This window comes from Petromyzon marinus, chromosome 8 (assembly GCF_048934315.1).
Source record: "Petromyzon marinus isolate PM22_M1 ecotype Great Lakes invasive population chromosome 8, UKy_Petmar_22M1.pri1.0, whole genome shotgun sequence".
NCBI classification, from domain to species: domain Eukaryota; kingdom Metazoa; phylum Chordata; class Hyperoartia; order Petromyzontiformes; family Petromyzontidae; genus Petromyzon; species Petromyzon marinus.
In genome coordinates this window covers 5,529,513-5,557,207 of record NC_133674.1, presented here as the reverse complement: position 1 = coordinate 5,557,207, position 27,695 = coordinate 5,529,513, and the positions used below count along the sequence as shown (strand labels likewise).

Sequence of the window (27,695 nt, the reverse complement as noted above, 5' to 3'; positions counted from 1 at the left end):
AATTCTGTGGGTTAAGAACATTCCAAAGCCATAAAATGTACAAATACACCATAATAAATAGTTCAATATGTGATTTAGCAGCACCACAACTATTATGATGGTTTTCAATTGCACAACAGTCAAATTTTTTTGCAAATAATAAAAGAGTAAAATCCTGATCGCAGGTGCATTATGCATTGATAAATCGGCTGTAGCGAACACTCATTCATGGGAATTATATAAGAGGCGTCGCCTACTATAAATCAGCGTATACTAATGCGTCTTCAATTTGAGGGGCTGGCAGCGACTCTCACACTGGGCAAAAACCCTCAAGTTCTTATTGTACAAGAACACTGGGCACAATGGCCCTCAGCGCACTGCCAGCCAATGGGTTTTATCGCATGCATGGCCGAACCAGCAAAACGTCCATTCAGTTTGGATTTAGTGTTCCCTGCAGTAAAAATGACACGTCTGCCCGAGCGCGGAGCAGTTATTTAATCAAGGGGGGGGGGGGTCAGGTTTTAGGGCGAGGGAACGGGCAGGGTCGGTGGGTTACGGCCAAGGCCGCTCAACCTTGAAGTGGCTGGGAGATACTCTGCGCTCACGAGAGTGCACGTTGCCCGGCTGCACCCCCTGGGTTCCCACGGGAGAGCACATTTGCCCGGGCGCTCACAAGATCACCGCGTCTGCCAATACTCGGGAGAGGAAATTGCAAAAGAAATCTGGTGATAAGAATTGTTGCCCTCATATTTCGTTCTGAGGAACTGCCAATATTCAGCACCATCTTTCTGTGCATTTCTGCGTCATGGCGCTGTTGAATAACAAAAACAAGCGTCTTGAGATTGACAAAGCTTTGTAGCTCTCCATTGATAAATGAAGTATTTTACACGCATTCTTCGTTTGTGTGGCTGATGTAGATGCAGAGCATCAACTACAATTTCACATTCAGGTGGTCAAGCCAGACAACTGCGTCAGGAGCAACGGTGTATCATTGTAATTTCTCCTTATGTGCATTAAATGCATTAAAATATTTAAACTAGCATATTTTTTTTTTTTACAAAACAAGGATTTGGCTATGAAGTAAAATTCCAATCAACATCGGCCTCAAATATTCCTGCTTATGTAAAATTGTTTTTAAAAAAAAAAATTGACATCGTGCCCTCTGCATAGAGAAGCCATTGTGAGAAAATTAAGTAAATGGTCAGTAATAAACCATGCGCTTTTTACCCTCGTACCTGATGTGCTACAAGCTCGGGTAATGCTCTCCAGCCGCTGCACCACGTGTGAGTTGGGCAGAGAGTGGAACGCACTGTTCACCTGACATGGCTGTGGGGCACGCGAGCTGCAATCTCAGCCTCGCCGCTCTTGACGTAACACGGGGCCTGACATTGTGGATGAAGCGCTCGAGATATTCAATATATTAAAACAAAATCTCTTGGCAAGGCACGAATCATGCATTCCTGGGTCGAGTTTTTTGCCCAAGTTGTTTTTTTTTGCCCAAGTTGTTTTTTTTTTTTCCACGTCTATTGCCACCACAGCAGATTGAATGCCAAGCAAACCGGCCAGGTGGCTCAGCAGTAGAGCGAGCGGTTCGCAATTGGAAGGTTGCGAGTTCAAATCCTGGTTGGGACTTCACTCAGCCCATCATCCCAAGTTCGCTGGATATACTTGCCCTCTCCCCCCACGCCACCATTGGGATATGGAATTACCACCACTGGCTAATGGCTGGAAACAAGAGATGATTACTGCCTGAATGCTCACTTCCACCGGATATCGCTCTGGCTTCGACTTGACACGTGTATATGCCAGAGATGTGAAACATTTCTATTTCTAGTTGTCTAGCTCTCTGCTGATTCTTATATCACGATCAACCTGGGTTCAGGTCCAATGGTTACACTTCATCCGTGGTTGTCTGCTAATGAGCCAGAGCCTGGCACCAAGAGCCAGGGCCCTCCTTGCCTAGGCACGGAGGAGGGTGGACGATGGATGACTGACTGTGTGGGAGGTTGATCAAGAGGACGATACTGATCGCCGTTGGTATTTCTCAATTAACTTTAAGTAATAATAATAAAATATGTGTTATTTCAACTTGTAATGCACCACACAATATTCGCACGCCCTCGAAAAGAGGGAGAGAACGACTAAGAGGCATGAGGAACCGCGGACAAGCGTGTAAATCAATTAAGTATTTTATTATTCTATACTACATCTCTTGCATGTCTCTGTTTGGTAGCAGTTACATCTCCTGTGGTCCACCATTCTCCCTCAGGTGGACACAATGACTTAATTCTTACTCTCTTCATTAAAACCTCATCCTCATAATATTTGTGAAACGTTACACACCAATTCCCTCTTTTATTCATGATGAATTATTTCTTGCAAGTCTATAAAATATATTTCTACTCAGATCTCCCTTGCCAAAGAGCTCATTGATATCGGCGTGCTGTCACATCGAGTTCAATTAGTTAACGAGCTTATGGGGTGGAGCTGTGGCGCAGTGGTTAGCACACTGTGCAATGAACCTGGCTACCTGCGTTTGATTCCCAGCTCCAGCTATCATCAATGGCGAGTGGTGTCTGAACGTGCCCTGGGTTCTCTTTTACCAACCCACGGTGACCACAGTGTCGCAAAGAATTTAGAAATTCAAAGCATTGGAAGGCCTTCATCCAGCAGTGGATTGACAAAGGGCTATGAGTTAGTAGTACTGGTAAGCAACTTATTATAAATGAAAAAACAGTTTTACTTGTTGCATTGACTCGCAAGTATTCAATCTACCGAAGCGTCATCCTCAACTAATTATTGATATCCATAACAGCTGCTGTCTATTTTTTACGATCTTCAGCGCCTCTCATGGACAGTGCCGTATAACATCTCACATTGTCCCACCAACTGCTCCGTTTCTCTTCCATATTCCCTGAAAAATCATCCCTGTCACGTCTCCAGCCATGAGCGTCGACTTAGCTTCAATCCCGCCATATGCCACTTGAATTTTCGTCGCATTTCTCGTTCATTTTTGCTGCTATAATTTTACACATGATAAGCCGCTACGTTGCGCTATCATGTGTGGCCAGGTCGCTTCTGAAAAAGAGATATACAGTTCAGTGGGCCTTACCTGGTAAAATAAAACGTTTAGTTTAGCTTAATTCCTGCCCCGTGGCCGTTCTCTTTCGCTCTCCACTCTTTTCCTGGCGCTGCAGACTTTGGGCCGGCGGAGTTGGCGGTGGCGGCGAACGCCGTGGAGGAGCAACTGAAGGAACGCGCGCAGCAGCAGCAGCAGCAGCGTCATCGTAGGAGACGTGGATCCAAGAAGGACGAGTACAACATGGAGGTGATGCTGGCCGTAGACGACTCGGTGGTGCGTTTCCATGGCAAGGAGCACGTGCAAAACTACCTGCTCACCCTCATGAACATCGTGAGTAGCACCACACCTATGCTTCCCACCACTATTATCATCATCATCATCACCACATTCGATGAGCACCGCACACCTCCGATTAGCACAGTTGACGAAGTACGGTGCGAACATATATAGGCGCCACAGTTGCGAGATGTTAACTGCCTGGATTGGTATATTGTGGAGGCCGCTGCTCCCCGAATCCCCACTCCCTTGCGATCCGAGGCTCTCCTCTTCTACACTCGGGGGAGGGTTGCTACCCTCCGCCTCTCCTACCTTCGCCGCTGCTGTGCGAGGCATGGTCCGCGGCTGGCGCTTAGCCCCCCGGGATCCGTTCACACACACGTGCCCTACGTGCCCAGGCACCAACAAACCCGACGCCGCTACCTGCCCGGCTCCGTACACCAATCGCACGCGAGGGACTCGGGGTCAGGGGTCAGAGGACAGGGGCATCCACCGCGCGCTCGACGCCGATTGGAGGAGGCACCTCTGAGCCGATTTAAAGGCCGTGTGAACAGCCGCGCTTGCACGCGAACACAAGGCACTCCACCCTCCTCTTCGCACTCACAAAGACCACACGACACAGTTTATCCTCTACTGATGATTTATTCCCGCGAATAAACCAACTAAACTCCCCGTGTTTGTGTGGGTCAGCAGACACTAAGCTATCCCTCGGTGATCTGGGACTCAATTTATCCTGCCTGTCGCTCCACTTTCTACCCTCTGGTTAATTAGCCCAAACTCACCTCTCCCTGACTTACTCTTACTCCCACTCTGATGCGCCGGAAGCTGTGGAAGGGCAATGCTGTACGTCGTCTCCGTGGAGAACCGGGCCCGACTACGCTGGAGGCTCGTCACACGGACGATTCGAACTGCTGGCCGACCATTCCGCTGACCTCGATGCCTTGAAGAACACCGCTCCCTTCACTCCCTGGTTCACCCCCTTTTATCGTCTTCACATCAAAGGGCACCGCGCTGCCCACCCCCCTGGCCTCCCGTCCAATCAGGGGCCTCGGATTTCCCGCTCTTTCGATGACCGGATTAGTGCTTTCTCCGACGTCCGTTTTCTGCCCCTTCGCACAAGCGCACACGTCCATCAAGGAGAGGACGGCCCCATGTTTTTCCCGCCGCTCGCTATTCTGCCCCACCCTCTACCTGCCTGCTGACCCGTGTTGAGTGTGGGTGCTCTCTATCCGCGGTGGCTCAGCAGCCCCCGTCGTGACCATGTGACTACAAACCAGGTCACGGCGCCGCGGTGCGCGTTAGCCTCGGGGTCGGTCGCCCAATTCCCTGGTCGCAGGAAACCGTGAAACTTGATCCCATGAGGGGCTTCTGGGTGAAAACCTGCCGGCCAGGTGACCTCCCCTCGGGGCTCTACGTGGGGGGTATGTGTGTGTTCATGTGGGGGCTCTACGTGGGGGGTATGCGTGTGTTCATGTGGGGGGTGGTGAGGGACGAGCAGAGTCGGCCCCGTCGCTCGTTGGTGGCGGCGTCACGGTGGTGGGCACGGCCCCGACGGAGCGGCTTCGCTGCGGTGGCACCACACAGCCCCCCAAGGTGCCAGTCCCCGTCCGGGTTGACTGGAGCACCTCGCCTGGGTTGCCCCCACGAGGTAGCGCCGCGGGGTCCGCGGGACTCGCCCGGCCCTCGTGGCCGGCCTCGGGGGTGGTGGCTCTGTCCCCTGGGGTTCTGGCGGCGGTCTCCTCCTCCACTCCAACGGCTCTTCTCGGCCCTCGGTACCTGCGGGCTGGGGGACAAACTCAGAGGCGGCAGGGTTTAGGGGCCGTCGTCCCCGCCCCCCCCCCGGCCCGGTCCGTGACCCCTCGGGGCTCGGGGCCCCGTGGGGCCCATATGCCGCGCGAGGCCCCCGTGTATTGGGGGTGTGGGGACCCCGGGATTTCGAGCTACTCGAGCGGCGGGGTTCTCCTTCGCTGGAGCTGCCCTCCATGGTTTTAATCGGTGGACGTTGACCACCATCTCCCGGCCTCTCTCTCCCCCCTGAATCAGCACCGTCCAGGGGGAGATCTGCCGCCCCATGGTCCAGGGTCCCCGCCAATAGGTGATTAGTTTCCCCACCTGTCCGGCCCCGACGCGAGGAGTGTGCAGCCACACCTTAGAGCCCGCCGAGTAGAAGGGGGGCTCCATACGGGGTCGGGCGCCCTGCTCCTGCCGCTGGTGTGCGGCCTCTCCTTGCGGGTAGGCCCGGCCCCTGGCTCCTCACAGAGTCTCCATCAGGTGCTCCACGGGGCGGCTCCCTTCCTCCCGTTGCGGCGGGGGGACACCGAACAGCAGATCTGCGGGTAGGCGGGACTCACAGCCAAACATCATTAGGAACGGGGTCTGTCCCGTAGACGTGTGTACCGTGGTGGTGTAGGCAAACAGGGCGTAGGAGAGGTGTTCGTCCCAGTCCCGCTGATTTGCGGCAGCCATGCGTTTGAGCTTCCCGGCTAGGGTCTGGTTCATCCGCTCCACCATACCCTTCGCCTGGGGGTGGTATGCCGTGGTTCGGTCCTTCTGGATTCCGAACTCGCGGCACAGTGCCTGAAACAGCTCAGCCTCGAACTCACTACCTTGGTCGGTGATGACCCGTTCGGGGATCCCGTGCTTAAGTACGTAGTGCTCCACGAATGCTCGGGCCACCACGAGGGCTGTCTTATCGGGGATGGCCATCGCTATGGGGTAGCGTGTGAAATACTCACTATATATCGGTTGCCCCGGTGGGATCGCGGGAATGGCCCCTGCAGGTCGATCCCGACCAGCTGGTTCGTTCGACTGACACAGACTGGCCTCAGGGGTACCTGATAGCGCGCCGGTTTCGGCCCGCACTGCTGACACGCGCGGCAGCCCTGTACCCAGGCGGCCACGTCTTGTGCTAATTTGAGCCAAAGATACTGGCGACGCAGGGTCTCCCGAGTGCGCCGTTCCCCGTCATGGCCCCCGAGCGGGTGGTCGTGCACCAGCCTCAGCAGCTGGGGTCGCACCTGGGCGGGGACACAGATGCACCCTGACTGGCCGGCCTCGGTTAGCTCTCGTACCACCCCGTTCTGCACGCTCAACCGCTTATACAATCCACTCCAGGGTCCCGGTAGGGCGCTCTTCTTCTCCCTTAGGGCCGCTGCCACCGCCGCCAGGTCTGGGTCCCGCTGCTGGGTCTGTCTCAGCTGCTCGTCGTCGAGGCCTGGGAACGCACAGCCGACGTCCTCTTGGACCCGATCGGGCGGGGTTGAGCGACCCGTCGGGCCCCGGGGTGTGGGCTCCGTGACCGCCGGGTGGTCCACCGGGTCCCTGGCTCCTCCTGTCGGGGTCTCCGTGGCACATACTGCACTTTCTCTCATTGGAGGCGGGTTAGTCTCAGCGCGCTTCTGGGGGCCGTTGCCTGTCGGCAACGTCCCCTCGTGAAGCACGGGCAGGCCTCCTCCGCCCTCGTCTCGGCGCACACCGCAGGCCGTCTCGACAAGGCGTCCGCGTTTTCGTGCGTCCGCCCCGCTCGGTATTCGATCTCTAGATTGTACTCCTGCAGCTGCGCCAGCCATCGGGCCATCTGCCCCCGCGGTTCCTTGAATGTAAGGAGGAACTGCAGGGCATAAAGGTCAGTGCGTACCCGACATTTTCTACCGTACAAGTACGGCCGGAACTGTTTACATGCGAAGATCATGGCGTACAGTTCTTGACGGGTTACACAATAGTTTAGCTTGGCCCCGCTTAGGGTCCGGCTGGCATATGCGATGACTCGCTCCGTCCCATCCTGCACCTGCGACAGCACCGCGCCCAGCCCACTGCTGCAGGCGTCGGTGTCCAAAATAAAATCAGTGGTGAAATTGGGGAAAGCCAGGGTGGGTGTGTGGGTGAGGTGGTCTTTGAGGGTGGTGAAGGCCGTCTGGCAGGCCTCCGTCCACTGGTAGGGGTTCTTAGGGGATGTGAGTTGGGCGAGGGGGCGTGCAACCTCGCTGAATCCCTTTACAAATCGACGATAATAGGTGGCGAGCCCCAAGAATGATCTGATCTCCGTAAGGTTCGTTGGCCATGGCCATTCCACTACGGCGCGTACCTTCTCCGGATCGGTGCGCACCCCTGCTTCGCTTACTCGGTATCCGAGGTACCCCACCTCGCGCTGCGCAAGGTAACACTTACGCTGCTTGAGCTTGAGATGGGCTGCTCGCAATCGCTGGAACACCTCTCGCAGCCTGGACCAGTGCTCACACAGAGATCTACTGAACACTATCACATTATCCAGGTAAATTAGACACTGTTCCCACTGCAAGCCCCGTATCACCAACTCCATCAACCGCTGGAATGTCGCAGGCACGTTAGTGAACTCGAACGGGAGTACTCGGGACTCGAACAGTCCCATCGGGGTGGTAAACGCGGTTTTTGGCCGATCCTCCTCCGCCATCTCCACCTGCCAGTACCCGGATGCCAGATCGAGGGTGGAAAAATACCGTGCTCCTGCAAGGCTGTCAAAGGTGTCATCGATGCGTGGTATGGGGAAGGCGTCGCCGAGGGTGACTGCATTCAACTTTCGGTAATCAACACAGAATCGGGTCGACCCATCCTTTTTCGTCACTAGTACCAACGGGGCAGACTAGGGGCTCGCTGAGGGCTGGATTATGTTATCGCGGAGCATATCCACGACTGCTTCTTTAATCTGGCCCCGTTCAGGTGTGCCCACTCGGTATGCGGGGATTTTAATGGGTCGGGCGGCACCGGTGTCAATTTGGTGCTTCACAAGGTCTGTCCGACCCATGTCCGAGTCGTGTTCACTGAACACGTCGGCGCACTCCCGCAGTAACCCACGCAGCTGATCGGCCTCCCGCTTAGGTAAATCTGCCCAAGGTACATGTAACGAATCAAGCAGGGGAACGACCTCGGCTCGGGGAGTCGGGCCGACTCGCCAGGCCAGGTCCTGGTTGTCCTCGGGGCGACCGGGGTCCTCAGCCCAAAGCGCAAATACCGAGTCGTTAGAATGGCGCGCGTGCAGGGGGTGTATGGTGGCTACCGGGGTGCATCGTCGTAGCATTGCTGGGGTACTGTGTGGGTTAAATACCCGCATAAACAGTCGGCCCCCGTCTGCGTTGACCAGCGTGGCTGATCCCACAACCCCGTACCGCGCCGCCAACTCCGGGTGAGGAGTTAGCATTACCTCGCCCGATGGTCGGCGTGTGGGGTCGGTGGAGGGTGTTGCCACGGGCACCAGCATCTCGGCGAGCATGCCGATGGTGACGGCCGACACCAGGGTGGCGGCCACGGGTGTGAAGCGAGGGCGATTCCGCCCCTGTCCCAGGAACGGAATCTGCTCCCCGCTGCCTTCCACCGTGGCGCATCGCTGGCGGGGCTGCACGTTGAGCCCCAGTTTCTCCAGGAGGTCCGTACCTGCAATACACTCATGGCACAACACACTCGAGACGTAGAATTCCTGTGTTCACACCTGGTGATCGAGACAGACCTCGAGGGAGATTTTTCCCAGCAACCCCATCCCGGCTCCGCTCGCCGTGTGCAGCGCACGATCCGGGGCCTGCAGGTGGCTCACGTCAACCCCGAGCACGCTGCAGTGTGTGGCGCTCACGAGTAAGGCCACCGCCCCCGTGTCCAGTAGAATCCACGTGCGCTGCCCGTTCACCTGCCCTTCTACCAGCAACGTGGCTCCTGTGATTCCTGCCAAAAGCTCCCGTAGCCAGCCGCCCGTCCTCACCGCGTCCTTGGGTGTTGTGGTCGGAATCTGCGTGGAGGTCACTCGCTCACCATTATTTTTATCGTCGTTTTGTGTCGGGACCACGTTGATTGCACCCCTAGATGGTCCGTTCTCTAGGGGGCGTTGGCGTTTAACCCTGGCGCCTGTCTAGCGCGGGCGATCTGCGGGCAGTCTCTCACGAGATGCCCTCGGCGGTCGCATAGGTAACATGCCCGGGGGTGGTCCCATAGGAAGTCCCCTGCCCATCCCTTCTCCCCCTTCCCGTAAGCAGCTGTCCAAGGTCGGACTCTAACTGGGACAACCGCCCGGCTAACCCCCCTACTGTGGGGGGTGTAGCTCACCCATCTCCGACTAGATGGTCTTCATATTTCTATTTGCTTCCTCGCGTACGTGGGTCACCTGGCCGGCTATATCCCCCATGCCGGTCTGTAGCCCTGCTACCCATCCCGGGGTTGTCTCACGGGGCCCTGGAGGTTCCCTTGCCCGACCCCTTCCCGTACTGGCGTGCCCCTCTTCCTCCTCCTCCTCTGGAAGCAAGCTCGCGATGGCGCGCTCTCGTCCCAGCCCTCGAAGCTGCGCGCGCTCACTAGCAATTATTTCACATTTACGCGCATGCTCAACCAGGGCGTTAAAGGGGAGACGTGTACAGCTTATATCGGGCTGCCACCAAGAGGTGCGAGCCAAGTACCGCTGGATCTTCTCGGCGGCAAGCTCCTCAATCACCTCAGTCGTGTACCCCGGGCGTGCGATCTTTGTTAGCGCGCGCACATCCTCGGCATAGTCACGCAGGTCCTCGCCGGGTTGGCGCCGGCGTGCCGAAACGCAGATCAAGTCGGCGCATAAGCTCTTCTAGCTGTGTTTGCGCGCTTGCGGGTAGGGCCTCCACAAAGTCGGCTGCCCGCCTATCCAGGTTCATAATAAGTTGGCGTAACGCCTGCGCGTCCGTCCACCCATTAATCTCTTTAGCCCCTATGACGTTGCGGGCAAATGCTTTCCACGAAGAAGTCCTCTGGCCGGTGAATATATGCCTTATTTTTGCGTGGGGTAACGCGCTGCGGGTTTGTGACACCATATTGTGGAGGCCGCTACTCCCCGAATCCCCACTCCCTTGCGATCCGAGGCTCTCCTCTTCTACACTCGGGGGAGGGTTGCTACCCTCCGCCTCTCCTACCTTCGCCGCTGCTGTGCAAGGCATGTTCTGCGGCTGGCGCTTAGCCCCCCGGGATCCGTTCGCACACACGCCCTACGTGCCCAGGCACCAACAAACCCGACGCCACTACCTGCCCGGCTTCGTACACCAATCGCACGCGAGGAACTCGGGGTCAGGGGTCAGAGGGCAGGGGCGTCCACCGCGCGCTCGCCGCCGATTGGAGGAGGCACCTCTGAGCCGATTTAAAGGCCGTGTGAACAGCCGCGCTTGCACGCGAACACAAGGCACTCCCCCCTCCTCTTCGCACTCACAAAGACCACACGACACGGTTTATCCTCTACTGATGATTTATTCCCGCGAATAAACCAACTAAACTCCGCGTGTTTGTGTGGGTCAGCAGACACTAAGCTATCCCTCGGTGATCTGGGACTCAATTTATCCTGCCTGTCGCTCCACTTTCTACCGTCTGGTTAATTAGCCCAAACTCACCTCTCCCTTACTTACTCTTACTCCCACTCTGATGCACCGGAAGCTGTGGAAGGGCGATGCTGTACGTCGTCTCCGTGGAGAACCAGGCCCGGCTGCGCTGGAGGCTCATCACACGGACGATTCGAACTGCTGGCCGACCACTCCGCTGACCTCGATGCCTTGAAGAACACCGACCCTTTCACTCCCTGGTTCACCCCCTTTTATCGTCCTCACATCAAAGGGCACCGCGCTACCCGCCCCCCTGGCCTCCCGTCCAATCAGGGGCCTCGGATTTCCCGCTCTTTCGATGACCGGATTAGTGCTTTCTCCGACGTCCGCTTTCTGCCCCTTCGCACAAGCGCACACGTCCTACAAGGAGAGGACAGCCCCATGTTTTTCCCGCCGCTCGCTATTCTGCCCCACCCTCTACCTGCTTGCTGACCCGTGTTGAGTGTGGGTGCTCTCTATCCGCGGTGGCTCAGCAGCCCCCGTCGTGACCATGTAACTACAAACCAGGTCACGGCGCCGCGTTAGCCTCGGGGTAGATCGCCCAATTCCCGAAACCGTGAAACTTGATCCCATGAGGGGCTTCTGGGTGAAAACCTGCCGGGTGACCTCCCCTCGGGGCTCTACGTGGGGGTGTGTGTGTGTGTTCATGTGGGGGGTGGTGAGGGGCGAGCAGCGTCGGCCCCGTCGCTCGTTGGTGGCGGCGTCACGGTGGTGGGCACGGCCCCGACGGAGCGGCTTCACTGCGGTGGCACCACAATATCTTGATGCCTGTATATTTGGAGTTTGCATTTACTCTCTCCCTGTGGTCACGTGGGTTTTTCTCCGAGTCCTCCAGTGTTTTCCTCCACGTTTAGAATCAATGTGCGTTTATAGTATTTGGCTGATAAATGTCCACGTGAATAAAGCCCCTTCGCTATCATTTGAACCTCATGGCGGTACCCCGGGGTACCGTAGTGCCCCGGCTCTCGCATAATGTCCGTGATGTAGTTATTTTTAATCTGTTGATGGTCGGCGATGCGGCAATCGACTCATCTCGACGAGCTGTACACGATGCACTATTCAAAGTTGCATTTTTCGATAACGGATTTTTTATGCTCATGTTTGGCGTTTCCACATCGCGGAGTAGCACCGATTTCGGATTGATTGGTACCCCAGTCGCGGAGTTTAATTAACACCCCTGGAAATATTAGCGTCGCATAAATAAAATATTTACTTGCCTCGGCCATTTTGTATTATTCGGTACCCCGGGGTACCGCCATAAGGATCATTTGTGGCCAATTCGTTTCTGAAAAAAAAAGAACTATATAGCTCAGTGGGCCTTTCCTGGTAAAATAAAACTTTTTACATTAGCCATGATCTATCCACTGCTAGATGGTCTCCTTCCCAAGCCGTCACCATGAGTTGATATCATCACTCCATCTGCGCGGTAGGCGTGTTCTTAAACTAAATTAAACTATTTTAATTTGACTAAGTAAGGCCCACTGAGCTAAATAGCAGTTTTTCAGAAGCGACCCTGCCAGAAATGAAAGCAACCATCACGTGGAAATTTATAGCAAACAAATACTCGAAAACGCATGTTTCTAAATTTTTAGGGGAAAACAGGAGTTACCTGGAGAAAAATCCACGTGACCACGGGGAGAACATGCCAACTTCAAATATAGAGCAGGTGTCAGGGTCAGGATTGAACCCATGGCCTCCTGCATACCAAGCGATGTAGTTTACATCTCGCCACCGCAGCACCCCTTTTCTTGGGCGTGCTTCTTCCTGTTAGTCTTGCTCACCGGCCATTGCCCAAGCCCCACTCTTCTGTCGGTCAATATTTATGATGTTCCTAACTTGCATATTACCTGGTATCCATGTGTCTCTGACTGTTAGCAGTTACATGCCAATGTGAGACTGATGACAGTCTTTAGGCGACCGACAGAAGCAGTAATAAATCAGCTACAAAAAGACACACATACAATGTAACTGTGTTACAAACATTCCAATGCTGAAAAATTACCCGCAAATTACTGGAGTGGGATTACGCACAGCAGCAGTAGCAACCCCGACTGTGAAAACTTGGCAGGACCCTCCTGAACAGGAGTCTTGAGACTCGGTGAGGCCTTCCTGGGTTAACAAGCCTAGTCATAATAATAATAATTATAAGCCTACAATATTAAAAATACATCAATTGTGCCCCCAAAACCTACTCCTTCACATGTGTAGTGTCAACGATTCAGAGACAGAGTTTCTTGGAGGCACTTTCTTTATTAACAACTTTCACGGTCTCGTCCGCCCACCCTCCACAGTAGTTCAGCCTAGCTTGTACACAACACTAGCCATCTAACACTGATGGCGCTGACTGAGATAGCCAACTGCTCTCCTTCGTAGCGCAATATCTAGCGGAGACGTTTAGCGACGACGGCGATGAGACGACAGCGACGAGGAGACGAGTCCATTGCTAGAACCGGCAGCCTCGAGCCCCCCGCTCTCGGCTCCTTTTATGCTCCCAGGACGGCCTGGCTCCGCCCTGACCGCGCCTCCCTTCTCGAACCCGCTAGCAGGTTCCAGGGGCCTCCAGATGGGGTCCTCTGTGATCCTTGCCCCAGTTCCTCCGCTCTGCCAACACCCCGTGCACACCGCCACCGGCGTGTGTGCTGTCTGTCCACCACAGTTGCCGCTGCTGTCCACCAGCCGGCGCTATTACACTACACATGTAATTTACTAACTTTTGTTGATTATCCATACAATTAGCTATTTAATTCTTACATGAAACGTTTATTTATTTATTTGTTTCCACAATCTATTAATTCATATAGATCCATTGCCGCCAACTTGTCGGCCACCCCTTAGATTTGCTATACAAAGCTCAAGGTGAATTAAAACATTTAACCATGTATATAATAAAACCTGATGGTGACGATCCTGCGATTGCACCAAAACAGCAATTACTCGAAAAGCATTGGACTTCATTAACCCCCCTCTCCCAAGAAGGTTGTGCTCAAAACAGAGGCTTCCACTACACCAGGCAGTTCATCTCACTCCGTGTTTCCTTTGGTCAGAGGGTCATTGTTGAGAGGTCACAGGGTTATGTCAGATTACACGTCTCACTGGATGACACAACGTGTAAACGATTGCATCAATAATTCCGAGAGTGAACTGAATTGCTAATTAGCAGTAATCACGCTAACCTTACTCCATAATACATGTTGCAATTATTACATTGCACTGTGTAATTTTGTTCACCGATCGGCGTGCGGGTCTTCAGGCATATTTAGTCTCATGCTCAGTTTAGAATCTTACAGAACATGGCTTTCAAAGAATATAAATCTTTTCAACAAAATGTTTGCTCAAGCTGCAGTGCATTGCAGTAATCCCAAAGCGGGTGCTTTTTGCGTCACATTTTATTTGCAATGCAGGCCAATTCTCTATCCTTTGATATAATTACTTCCACACCCATTACTAACAGCTTATAAATATTTGAAGCCTTCCCAATATGGCTTCATGAATTCATAACTACCACTCTTTAAAATGCCATTCAGAATGAGGTTTTAAAGTGAGATTGAACCCGACGTGAAAATTAAAAGATATTTTAAACATGAGGGGAAGTTGTCAAAGTATGTTTTTGTCAACCTCATGTCTGGTGGAGCGGCACACTTCTGAGCGAGTTAGCTGAGAGAGAAGAGCACAGAGTGAGTACCTCTGAGATCCTGGATGCGAACCCAGGCAGGCGCCATCAGTACCGGGTTGGTGATTGCAGCTCAGTTACCACCGTAGACTGCACAAAACCTCCATTAAAAACTAAGTTTGGTTTTCCATTTCATTTGGCTAAATTCCAGCTGTAAGAATTAAAATATAGATTTTTCTATCATGCGACTAATTACAAGCAACATATAAAAATTATATTTGACTCCCATGCATAATTATTTCATGCTTGTAATGTGAGTGTACTAATTTATTTTAACCTATGGATCGTTACACACCCCGTCATACAAAGCCCCATTACCACACAAGCAAATAAAATAACAGTATTTAATTCTCAATTGGGGTATGTTTGCTGTCGTTCTCAATAGCGCTGCATTGTCTCTTTCCAAATGTGTTGACTCAGCTAAAAGTATATGCAAGTTTGTAACGTAACATAAGCAGAGGTCAGAAGATGAATCTCAACCGATCCTTCGAGCCATGCTCCTCATTTGTCTCACATTGTCTTCACGATGTATGTTGAACTGCTTTTTGCACCGTACATAGCCAACCGTGCTCGTCGGAGGTGGGACAATATGAATACCAATTGCTGAAGGCATTTCCTCAATGATGTTCCGATTTTTTATATTTTTCGTGCATAGTTATGTGATATGAGTCTGCTTCGTTTTAAAGCTTTCGTGACTGCAATGATTCATCTTCTTTGGTTCTTTCGGTGAAGTCACGTAGAATGAGAATAAAATAATAAATTGATAAAATAAATTATTGTGTTATTTTATTTTATCAATTTATTATTTTATTCTCATTCTACGTGACTTTACCGAAAGAACCAAAGAAGATGAGTCTGCTTGTTTACCCAGGAAAGTCTCACCAAGTCTCAAGAATATTTTCACAATACACGACGATGTTTCTATGTGTAATCTAAATTTAGTAATTTGTAGGTATTTTTATTGGCATGTTTGGCCAATGAAAGTTACATTGTATGATATTTTTGCTCTGGGATGAAACCGGACAACCTGGAGGAAACTCATGCAGAATAGGGGGAGAACATACAGACTCTACACACTCACGCTCTGCAAAACACGGCGACAATATACAAACTTCACGTGGAAAGGTGCCCGAGTCGGGAATGAAACCGAGAGGCACGTCTCCCTGTGAGGGACGAATGTTACCACTTCCCCACCCTGCCTCCCCAATCATGGCGATTGCGGTTGTTAGCTTCAGCGTGTTGTGTGCCATGTGTCTGCCAGAGGCTCCTGGAGTGGGCCCAAGCATTAGACAAACACTGTGACATGAAAGCGATTTTATGACGGTGAATTCCTGGCTTGCAGCGAGAATATTAATGCTGCGAGCTGCAACGAGGTGGGAAAGCGCTTTCTGCCCTTCCCGGCTGAGACACGCGGACGATCCTATCAGGATAATTTTCGATGGAATTGCGCCAAAAAAACAAGAGTTATCTGATTCAAAATAAGAACAACCGCTCCGTGTATATGATATATAAAACTTTCATCTGGCATTGTAATTCTTGAGCTTGTTTATGTTTGATGTAGCTAATAATATCTTAAATATTTGCACGACTTTAAAATGTAAATGAACAGCTCGTAGTGCGGTTTCCTCTTATATTCTTTGGTTCTTTCGGTAAAGTCACGTAGATAGAAAAATAATATAAAAAAATAAAGTGAATATAAGAAACACTAATGTAGACTGTAGCCTGGTTCTTAATCGGAGTATACTGGTAGTCTATAATCTAGACTGTGGTTTCGTCTGTTTAGATTAGGATAGCGTTGGCATTAAAGTGGGAATAGTCCCACCTTAAAAACGGTACAATATGCAGAACAGTTTATAAAATGGGTCAGCGTGTTTAAACTCACAGTTGAGGTTGTATTACGTTTCAGTGTAATGATTATTTAATGCGCCAAATCTAAGCTTGAAATTGTCTTGGCACTGCATTAACACTGCATTTGATTCTAGATTTAAAGCTTTCGTGACTGCAAGGATCCATACTCTTTGGTTCTATTCGGTAAAGTCACGTAAAAAACAACAAAAAAATTCACGACGTTTCGGCCACAACACAAATGGCCTTCATCAGGTGATACCATTGAAATAATTGAAAATTTGGTCCAACATGGACTAGACCCCGATACACCTGCACTGGTTAGGCACTGCCTCAACAATACCTACTTTACTTGGAATGGCCCCTTCTACAAACAAAATGAGGGTACCCCCATGGGATCCCCCTTGTCACCAGTGATAGCCAATATTTTCATGGATAAATTTGAATCAGACGCCATCCAGACTTCCACCCTCAGACCTTCCCTGTGGAAGAGATATGTAGACGACACTTTCGTCATTTGGCCACATGGCCTCCCGGCTTTGAACCTTTTCCTAGACCACATTAATTCCAGACACCCCGCCATCAAATTCACCATGGAAGTGGAGAAAGATGGCAAGCTGCCATTCTTGGATGTTCTGTTTGAGAGGAGACATGATGGCTCATTGGGACATTCTGTCTACAGGAAACCCACCCACACAGATTCCTACTTGAAACCTGATTCCCACCACCACCCGACGCAAAATAATTTTCTCATCAAAACGTTATACCACAGGGCTCATCGCATTTTGGACCAACACCACCTGACCAGTGAATTAAAACATGTACATCTGGCCCTAAAAAGGAATGGATACTCTGACCGTACCATCCGCCAAGCTGTTTCTCCCTCCATACAGAAACAACCACTTGATACTCCGATCAAAACCATCACACTACCATATATAGCAGGCGTTGCTAAAAAGATCTCCAAAATTCTAAACAAACACAAGATCCAGGTCCGGTTCAACACAGTACACAAAATCCGGGACCTGATCCCTTCCGTGAAGGATGTCATTCCTGACTTACAGTACCCCGGAGTTTACAAATTGATCTGCACCTGTGGTGACTGCTATATCGGGGAGACGAAACGACATGTCTCTGACCGAATTCGCGAGCACAAATCAGATTTGAAACACGGCAGAACGAATTCTTCTGCCGTAGCTGATCACTGTTACAACACTGTGGGTGATCACGATATAATTTTCTCCGATACCAAGGTTCTTTGCAAACCCACGGGTTTTTATCAGAGATTTGTTCACGAGGCAATTCAGATTTACAAACACAGACACAATTTCAACCGAGAGGATGGTTTCAAATTAAGCAACCATTGGAAAGATGTTCTGAATCAAACCAAACATTAAACTAATTTTCAATGGTACAGTATATTTTTTCAAGTAGTGGTATCGCAAACTTTCGCAGCTGCTTAAATTCCCTTTTCACACCATCAATATGTAAACTCCCCCCTCCACCCCTTGCCGGTCTGCACATGTTCACCCCCTCTACACCGTTCATCATGCTAAATCCGCCAATTAAATGCAAATTTTTATGCTAATTCCTTTGTCAAGGCGCTCTGCTTCCTCTCACACAGCTTAAAGGTCGCGGTCTGAGCTTGGCTGTGTTCACTCCAGCCCTGTCCTTTAGACAGTCTGGTCCCTTCACCTGATGAAGGCCACTTGTGTTGTGACCAAAACGTCGTGAATTTTTTTTATTTTTTGTTGTTTTTTTTACGTGACTTTACCGAATAGAACCAAAGAGTACTGCATTTGATGTCATTGGAGACAGAATTTTAGCAAATTGGTGTTCAGACACTTATTTTTTCATAAAGAAGACTCAATAAGATGCTCGTGTGAGCGAGCAGTCGATAAGACAAATCTAAGATGGCAATGAAGGCTCCAACTATTGTTTGTCTTCATTGCCAAATTTTAAAATAATCTCACGTAAATTGCATGCTAGATCAAAAGCTTGTCAAATTAAAGCCGATGCTTTTAATGACATGGATAGTAAGCGTGCAACGATAATAATGATGATGATAATGATGATGTGAAACTCTTGGCTGCATTTTACGCAGCGCTACACAGTTGTGCAAAAGCGTGCTTTTTCATTCTAAAATATTGCCGCCAAACGATATATCAAAGGGAGATTACGTTGCATGAATAATTATATAAGTGTTTTTTTTGCCAGCTTAACTGGTTGCCCAGATTACACCGTAATAAAACACACATGTGCGTCATGTATTTCGTGCACCTGGTTACCATTATACTGGCATCGGTCACTCACGGATTTTGACTGCAAATATTGGACGAGGTTACAAACGCCACGAGAGCTGGCACTGAGAGCACTGAGTGTTCTCGTTAGGGTACATGGCTGGCACTGTGAGATTTTGACAACCAATATCACCCAATATACATTATGAAGATTGGTTTACTTTCCTCTGTTGACGTAAAAATATTGTGATGCAGAGCAGGCAGTGGTTATTTGTGCATTGATATAAGGCAGAATTTCATCCTGTAAACCTGTACCTTGGCTCGCGGTTTAAGGGGGTCATTATTTTCACGTACAAATACGCATTGAGCTGCCAGGTTTTTAAATCTGCAAAAACTGTTGGGAAACCCGAGGTGCAGATGGTGCTTGTAAAGAGTCTCCCCCAGGGCTTCCCAGTGCCCGAATGATGCCCGGTGCCAGGCATCGCGCTCTTGTGAGCGAGCGCTCGGCTGTGTTGATCGGCGTTTCTACCAACAAAGAACGCTCTTGCACCCTGTACCCCCTCCCACTTCTCCCACCTCTCGTGCCTCTCCCCGCTCCCCTCTACCAGCCTCTCTAGCAGCGCCCCTACCGCTCCCTCTGCTCACCCCCCCCCCTCCCAAACCATCCAGCACCATAACGACCTGTTGCCCTACTGATAAGGAATGCCAGCGTCCATTGGGTTCGCTCTAGCCATTGCATGGACTGGAGAGTGGTCGCATGCCTGCCCCGGGCCCTTTGAAGTATTATCTGCCTGTGAAGAGGAAGCCGCGTGAGCCTGGATTGAGAGCGACGACGATCGGAGGAGGAGGAGGATGGTGATTTCCAGACATTGTGCGCTTTCCAGCGCATTTCTTTGCCGCGCTGTTAGCGAGAGGATGGCTTTTGCTGCCGTTTGAGGAGTCTGTAAATTCAAAGCGGTCACTCGACTGACCGCACCGCCTTTTTTGGTGACCGCACAAGTGATGTCAGCGTTTTGTGGGCCACCACACCACGCCGTTTGTAGTATGTCAATCGTCACGGCTCCTGTGCCGCCACCCTCCCCCTGCGGCCGGTCTGATCCCTTGCCTTCCACCGTCTGCCCTCATTGCTCAGCCCCCCCCGCCGCCGCTGCCGCTGCCGCCCCACCCCCCTATTTTTGATGTTTGGTGAGCATCGCGAGTGTCCGGGGATCAAAGCTCTCGTTTGTGACCGTAGGCTTGTTGCACCGCTGGAAGACGGTCCCATCTTGGAAATGTCATCCGAATCCGTCTGATGTGTTTTTCGGGCCATGCCGCGCGTTGTCTTGTCGCCACGTCCGACCTTCCACTCCGCACACGCTAGGGGCGGGGAGGCGTGGAGTGGCTGGGGGCTTCTGTGGGAACTTAAAGGAGCAGGAGCGAGGCATCTCTCGTCTGCGTTACGCACACTTGCTTTGCAGCGCGGGCGCGAAAACCGGCGTGGTTGTGTGATCCGCTGGGCCTCGCGTCCCGACCGCAGCGTTCACGGTCGTATTTTGCAGCGTTCGTGGTGGCCTTATTTTAGTTTCTTAACCTTTGTCAGCACTAAAGAGCTGTAGGACATTTATAGGGAATGCATTAATGGCCAGCGTTGGCGCGATTATTATCCAGGGCGCTCGGCGATACAAGAGGCCCTTTATTGTTATACAGCTGCGGGCTACACAACAGCTGCAGGAAGAACAGCCACAAAAGCTTGCTTGTAAATAGGTCTCAATGCCCGTATTTATTCCAGTAATTGTGAGCTCAAACTGCAAAGGGATCCCAGGTTAATGATTTGTGGAGGCCTCCCCCCCTCCCGCTCGCACTTTATACTCCTTACAAAACGGAACACGTGTAAACATGATCAACGCTGCTGTGTGGTGTAATAATGGCTGTGTCACTTGCGCAAGCCTTTGCGGAGTATTGCGTTAAACAAAGAGCCGTTATTCACTCGTCCCTGCAGAGCCGTTCCGTCAAATGCCGCCAGGCTGCTGCTATAGAGAAATTAACTTGCAAAATTCGTCGTTAAATGTCACATCCGTACACCATAGCAGAAAAGCAGTCACATTTTGATGCAAGTTCATAATAAGCAATTAGCTCAGTGTTTATTTTTTTAAATAAATTTAATTGGCAGTCTTTCTATTGTGTGTACAATAATAAAGGTCAGCCGTGTAAATGGTACAGCAAAGGTCCCTCCCATATCAAGGGAAATATATGTATACTGAGCCGATGACCAAATAACCCGCAATGCAACAGATGTCGTGAAAGCTAAGCAGGTATTTGAGCCTGGACAGTGGTTTAATGGGTGACCACAATGCACAGCAGAGCTGTGGGGTAAGATGGTGGGCAACAGAGGGCAGTGCAGTAAAATGCATTATTGTACTGTACTTCTATGTTCCCAAATCTATGCTCCCCGCCTTCACCAACACGCATTGACCGGTGTGGTCAGGTATGGCCATTTAACCCCCCGGCCTTTACGGAGTGTGGAGGCCCTCATCCAGCAGTGAATTGACAGAAATGGCTGTGCGTGTTTGTATAGCGCATGCGTGTGTGTGCACCTGTAATTCAGAGACTTGAGGAAAGGGTTTGTGGACAATGCAAAGATGAATACATCACAATCTTGCGATATCTACTGTCTGGGAAAACTGGTGCCTGACAGAGGTAATACAGCAAGTCGGTGTTTTCCATTATGCTTGTGGAGGTTTGTGTTTTCCCCCGATATGCAGTGATTATCTCTGGGCATACCATTATAATTCCATAGATGGAACAATTTTCCATATATAAATGTATATCACGTAAATAAGGTGACTTATCAAGACATATTTGACACTAGGTGGGGTTTTTTTTTCTGGCTTCAAGTTTATTTTAAGGTGAGAACTAAAAAAGACCAGGATCAGTCTCATTCGCTAGAGTGACTTGGGGGCATTGTTAAGCCTTCCAATAGGGGACAACGGTTGCTCCAGTGTGTATGTGCCCAATTGAATCATTTTCTAATTTGCCAAATTGTGGACCCTGCCGCCGATACGCGATGGCCTCCTCTTGAGAATGACGCCACGCGGTTCTCTGACGTCCATTGTGAAGCAAGTGGCATGGATCATTTTTATACATAGAATGTTTTTTTTACATGTAAAGGTTTTTGACAAAACACGTGCAGCAATATGCAGGGCGGACGCCAGATTCGAAACGTGAACCTCTGCAAGGTGCCACCGCTAGGCCGCGTCGCCGCCGCTTATATATACGCCGTGTTTAATACGGAGAATGTTACGTCGACATTATTAATAGTAACCAACCGAGTTATGTCATTACTATTGCACGTGCGCACGCTGCTGGAAGGTACGCCACAAGATGTTCAGCGGACTAACAATATCCCTGCCGCTGCAAAGCACGGTGATTTACTCGGGGGGGGGGGGGGGGGAAACGGTCCCGGTTTGAGATTTCATTTCGGCTTGATTAGCGGTGTCTACAGCACAATAATTCGTCTAAATATATCAAACACGGGGGCTCTGAGGGTTACTAAATAAGGCCATCTAGCCAGGAACTGGGGGCCCGAGTTTTAAATGGCAACAGCTCGCACCGGTCCGTGTTTAGAACGCAGTCGCAGCCAACCGTCCGGCTCGGTCCGTTCAACCGAGTTTTGTTCTGTGTCATCGGGCTGTTTCATAAAGTAGCACCTCGCCTCCATAAAACTGCAATACAAAGTAGCTTCTGAGGAGTTACAGGGTGAAGGGAGTGTGTAAAAGGTTTGTTTTTGTAATTGACCTTGTAAATACCATCCTCTGACCTAGTTCAGAAGTCAGCCGCCTTGAGAAAACACAAGTATGTGACCCCGATGCGCAGACCCAGGGGGATGAAGTGATTGAGTGTCGGCGCACATGGGACAGGCTGGGGGCATGTCTACAAAGCTCACGCTCCTGCGACCGATAAAAACCACGCGATGCCCTTTAGAGAGAACGGCAGACGCGCGGCAGCCTCTCGATGCCGGTTGCCCGCGTCCGCCGACGGTAGTTGCACGCGATTGCAATCGACGGCGGCGTGGGCCACGCGCACGCGCGCAACGGTTTGCGAGCGTCTATTGCTGCCGGGCCTGGCCTCCGATGCAGCGGTGGGTCCCAGCACCGCGTGGAGGGTTTGTAATTGTAATTGATGGCACTGTCAGCGAGGTCTGGTGGTCTGGGTGCTAACGGGCGCTCGGATTAGCCGCGGGCATTCTTTGCATGCATGGCCGAGCATCTGAATTGTGGAGGCTTAAGCCAAGACTGCAGCAAAGCAGGGTTTAGTCATTATTACCATATTAATGATTCGGATCTTTGTGCAAACTGTGAAGATGGTCATTGGTATAATACTCAATCTTTTCACAAATTCAGTTAAATTTGCTAGATTCCTAGACATTGCAAATCCGGCCAAGGGAGAGTGGATGCGAATTCTAATGCGGTAGAGCAGAGGACATTTTGATAATGCGGTATGAAGAGAAAATGATCTGGGGGCGCTGCTGCATTGGCAGCGGTGCACTAAGCAAAAAACATCAGCAACAAAAATTCAGCACGTTCCTCAACAACACTTTGGCCTTTAAAGGGAAAAAACAAATGACGGGGGCGACGTTCCGGGCGTCGTGCTTCGAAGAAGGGCCGTTGCCCGAAACGTCGCCTTTGTCATCTATTTTATTTATTTACTTTTCCGTCTCAGGCCCCGCAATGTTATTGACGCACGCGTGTAGCCCTGCAGGGTGACGGGGAGGCGGGTGGTTGATGCGCCCAGATGCCGTGCACGACCCGCGGCGCCTCGGGCAGCCGTTGCGTCACGGGGGGAGGGGATCGCGGCTGTCCCCGCGAGCGCAATTCTGCGGCTGCTCGCTTGCGCGTCATTTCTTTTGGAGGAGTTTTCGGGGGTGTGGCGGCGGCGGCGGCGGGGGTGGGGGGGCGGATCTCCTCGCCGTCAAATCGCAAAGCGGAACCGGGCGTGCGATACGGTGCCTGGAAAGCAATCGAGGTTAAATCAAAATAGACCCCGCTTGTACTTGGAACAATTTAGGTTTTTTTTTTTGTGATGCTCCACAAATACCAAACACTCAACAGCTCTCTGCTATAATGATGATGATGATGGGCCATGCCCTAAGACGTCACCTGTTATTGTGTATTTAGTTTTGGGCAGTCTTGTTGATGAATGAGTTTGAGTTTTTGTTACTTGTACTTTGTGGTTCTTTTGCCGGATGTTTGATGTTGTTGAATGGCATTGTTTTCAACGTTTCCCATGACAACAGCGTCCTGTGCGGCTTTGCTGTTTCTACAATTTGTGCCAATGTTTTACTTGAAAGGAGTACCGTGTCACAAACTAAATTTTCATTCATAGTTTTACGCTGTATCAATTTAAAGGGCACGTCTTTTGCAAGCATCGCATTTTATTTTGCAAGAGGAAATGCGGCGTGAGGCGTGGAGATAAGAAGAAGTCTCTAATCTCAGTCTCTGTTCTCTGAAGATCAATGCAGGGTAGAAAGCACGCTGGATCGTGATGGCCATTCCTTTCATGGCAATTTTTTTTAGACTTTATCACGTAAACAGAACGTGCCAATTCGTTTCTAGTACAGCACGCCAGTGTGTTGGAGATAAAATCCCCACAACATTTACAATCTGAGTACTCAGATTGTAAATGCCGTGGATTTGCTCTCCAACTAATCGGTTGTGTCAGGTGGTGGCGGGTTTAATGACACATTTATATTTTTACGTGATCTAACCCAAAAAAAACCTATATTATGGATGATATTGGTCGCGAAAGCCTATGTGTTAAACTATACTCTTTGGTTCTTTCGGTAAAGTCACGTAGGTATAAAAAACAATAGATCACTACGTTTCGATCGCAACACAAGCAATCGTCTTCAGGTGAAACAGAGGGGCTGTTTATAAAGGTTTAGAGATGGGCGGGGCAGCTCATATTAAATGTAAGCGCAGCGAGGGCTGAGTTCGGCTATGGTCCGGAAATTTGCTTGTAAATGTAAATATAAACTCGGCAAGAGCCGAGCTTATATTTAACATTAGCTGCCCCGCCCATCTCTAAACCTTTATAAACAGCCTGCCTCAGCAGATTTCCCACTCTTTTTCACCTGAAGACGATTGCTTGTGTTGCGATCGAAACGTCGGAATCTATTGTTTTTTTTATGCCCACGTGACTTTACCGAAAGAACCAAAGAGTATGGATTCTTGCAGTCACGAAAGCTTCAAATCAAGATTATATGTTAAACTGTTTGAAGCTTGTTTCATGCTTTACAACTAAACGTATTATTTGAAATGTTACATACTATGTCGGTGTTTAATTTTGTAGTAAGTATGCTGGTTTACCACGCAGCCTTCGTGCATAAGTGTATAGTTGTTGAGTTTTTTTTTTATCAAGGAGGTACTGAGTGCTTGGGGTGGAGCGGTGGTGCAGTGGTTATCACACTACGCTATAAACCTGGTCTCCCTGAGTTTGATTCGTAGCCATGGCTGACAAGCAGTTAGCAAGCGGTGCTGGACAGCCCCTACGCCAAGCTATACTCACCAGCCTGGTGAAGAATGGTCAATCAACCTCCATGACTGACATTGTTGTGGAGAGACATTCATCCAGCAGTGGAGTGATACAATTCCATACATTAATAAGTCTTGGTCTTGGCTTTTGGAAGAGAGGAAGGTGGGAGCGTGAGGGGACAATCTCGTACGCACGTATGTACTGATGTTTAAATGTGTGTCCCTGTTGGGGGGGGGGGGGGGGGGCAGTGGTTAACGCACTGCGCTACGAACCCAGCGACCTGAGTGGTGATTATTTGAAGCGGTCCTCAGCTTCCCCTACGTCGACTCATCCTTAAACGAATACTTGGTGCAGCAGGGAAAATATCAGCACTGGAGAGACAATGGTGGCTGAGCGTGGTGTTGGCCATCGACCCCCTCGTGTGCCACGCCAGGCCTTCATAGATACTCACTGACAGCACTTGCCCTTACAGTCCGTTTAAGGCTATACGGGGGAATCGTTATCTTTGTCCTGTCCCTGCAGGTGGATGAGATTTACCACGACGAGTCCCTTGGCGTTCAGATCAACGTGGTCCTCGTGAGGCTCATCCTGCTCGGATACAGACAGGTGCGTGAGGGACTCTCCCATCGCTGGGACACGCTGGGGACGGGGTGCAACACGAGGGGAGTACGGGCAGGATTGTGAAATCATCAAACCACAACCACCGCCGCCATCACCACCACCACCACCACCAACCTGATGGCTTTGAGGCCAAGTCGCTTGTAAAAGCAGTGGCCAATTACTGCAAGGCAAATCCGTTGTTATTTACGTAGATCACCGAGTCTTCTGCCTCCAGTGTAAATACCCCATGCGCGTTTTACCATGCCAACTGGCCTGTTACGTAAACTTAATTTTTAAGTTAAGAGTGGTCGGGAGAGTGAAACCAAATATAACTGCCGGTGCAGCGTTTACACAATTTGGATTCCATGTGAGCAGCATTACAAAGATGTTTCCGCACTCAAGGCAGTTTGAATCTGAGGGCAACGCACCACCCTGCACGCTGATTGGAGTGTTGCAGCACTCGAAAATTCGCCGTGACCCGCGTGGCCCATTACGGCATGTCAGTCCAAATAAAATGCCATACTCCGCTCTCCTCTTACTTATAATGGCCACACAGGCAGCGGACAATTTTCTAATCCCACAGCAGCCGCACTGTTTCCTCCCCCCTCCAGTGCACTGGTGCGATTCAAATTGCCCCAACTGTATTTGAATATTAACGATAATGCCGTGGGGGGTTTTTTTCTCCTTCATTATCCACAGAAGCCTCACTGATTCCCAAGACTCTCTTTCAGGAGGGTCCTGTGTTGGGGTGATTCGCTAGCTCCACGCGTAAGTGTTTTGCATGTGGGAGCAAAATGAAAAACCTGGAGAACCCCCCCCCCCTTCTCCACCCATATGAGGGGGATATCGCTCATATCTCTGCACAGATGGATTCAATCATCTATTGACAGTATGGCCATCCCCCTGGCCACGATCCAGCTCAGTAGTTTTATCGTGTGTGTGTGTGTGAGCCACCAATTCTGGCTTCCAAAAGTGCTGAATAACAGGGGAGCTCCACCGCGCTCACACAAACCGTAGATGTCACACACACGAACGTCATCTCACACTCGCCGAGGCCACTTAAGGTGATGGTATCATCTTTGAAGGTGTTATCTTTTATTATTTATATTACGCTTATTTTACCCAGTTAAGCCTTACTGAGTCAGGACTCTTATTCAGGAGGGTCCTGTCGCAGGAAGGAGGCGATGTTGCTTTGTTTGGTCCTAATCGAGTGCCGAGTCGTTCTATGTGTCAATTATAAAGCACCCAAACTTCTCATTCATTGCCATGGCTAAAAGCACATATAAGCAGTTATGAGTTTTCACATGTAAATAAAACAATATATTTTACATCGCTTCATGCATTGAATGGACTCACATAGATTACATGGAGTGCTCGTGCCAATAAAATGTCAATCCAGCAGCATCTTATTTAACAATCTGAGGAGATCCAGAAGGTGGATACCAGGCCAGAGTTTGCTTGCTTAGACAAATGCTGGATCCGTGTGCGAAGCCGGTCAGCGTGTGGTTAGCACACTGCATTCCGAACCCGGCCGCCCGAGTTTGATTCCCGCTCACGGCCAACACCAGTGCTGTATGTGTGAATCGATCCTGGGCCTCCCCTAGGTCGCCTCAGCCTCCAGTGAGTACCCGGTGCGGTGTCTCAGCATCGGCTCTGGGTGAGACAAAGGCCATCGGGCATGTAGTGCCGGCCACCTGCTCCCTCGTGTGCCGTGCCGGCCCTTCATAGGCACCGCTCGTGAGCAGCAACTCGCCCCAACAGTCTTGTTATGACGACGCGGGGGCGGAATCCTTGTTTTCGTCTCCGATGCATGCAGTCCATCGGTCTGATCGAGCGGGGGAACCCGTCGCGCAGCCTCGAGCAGGTGTGCCGCTGGGCCCACACGCAGCAGCGCAGCGACCCCGGCCACCCCGAGCACCACGACCACGTCGTCTTCCTCACGCGACAGGACTTTGGGCCGGCCGGCATGCAGGGTGTGCTCGGCGGGCGACGCGGCGCACCGGGGCGGGAGGGGCGGGGGGCTGTGACCCGGCGGGCGCTCGCTACTTTCCCCCGCGCAGCGCCCGCGTGCAGAACACCTGAGGGGCAAGGACAGTTACAGGGCAAGCGTAAAGGATGGGCCGGCATTGGCGCGCGAGAGG

General features: G+C 51.0%; 1 protein-coding gene across 3 annotated transcripts in view; it reads left to right on the top strand.

Annotated features, from left to right (window-relative positions):
- Window positions 1-27,695, top strand: part of LOC116940161 (A disintegrin and metalloproteinase with thrombospondin motifs 3-like) — an 87,054-nt gene that overhangs the window by 24,996 nt on the left and 34,363 nt on the right. For all 3 annotated transcript variants that reach the window (XR_012941243.1, XM_076065553.1, XM_076065552.1), the window contains exons 5-7: window positions 3,177-3,391; window positions 25,477-25,560; window positions 27,371-27,527. Coding sequence is in view for 2 of the 3 variants with exons in the window: in XM_076065553.1 (XP_075921668.1) it covers window positions 3,177-3,391; window positions 25,477-25,560; window positions 27,371-27,527 (456 nt within the window). In the remaining variant the exon portion in view is untranslated. The remainder of the gene's footprint in view (window positions 1-3,176; window positions 3,392-25,476; window positions 25,561-27,370; window positions 27,528-27,695) is intronic.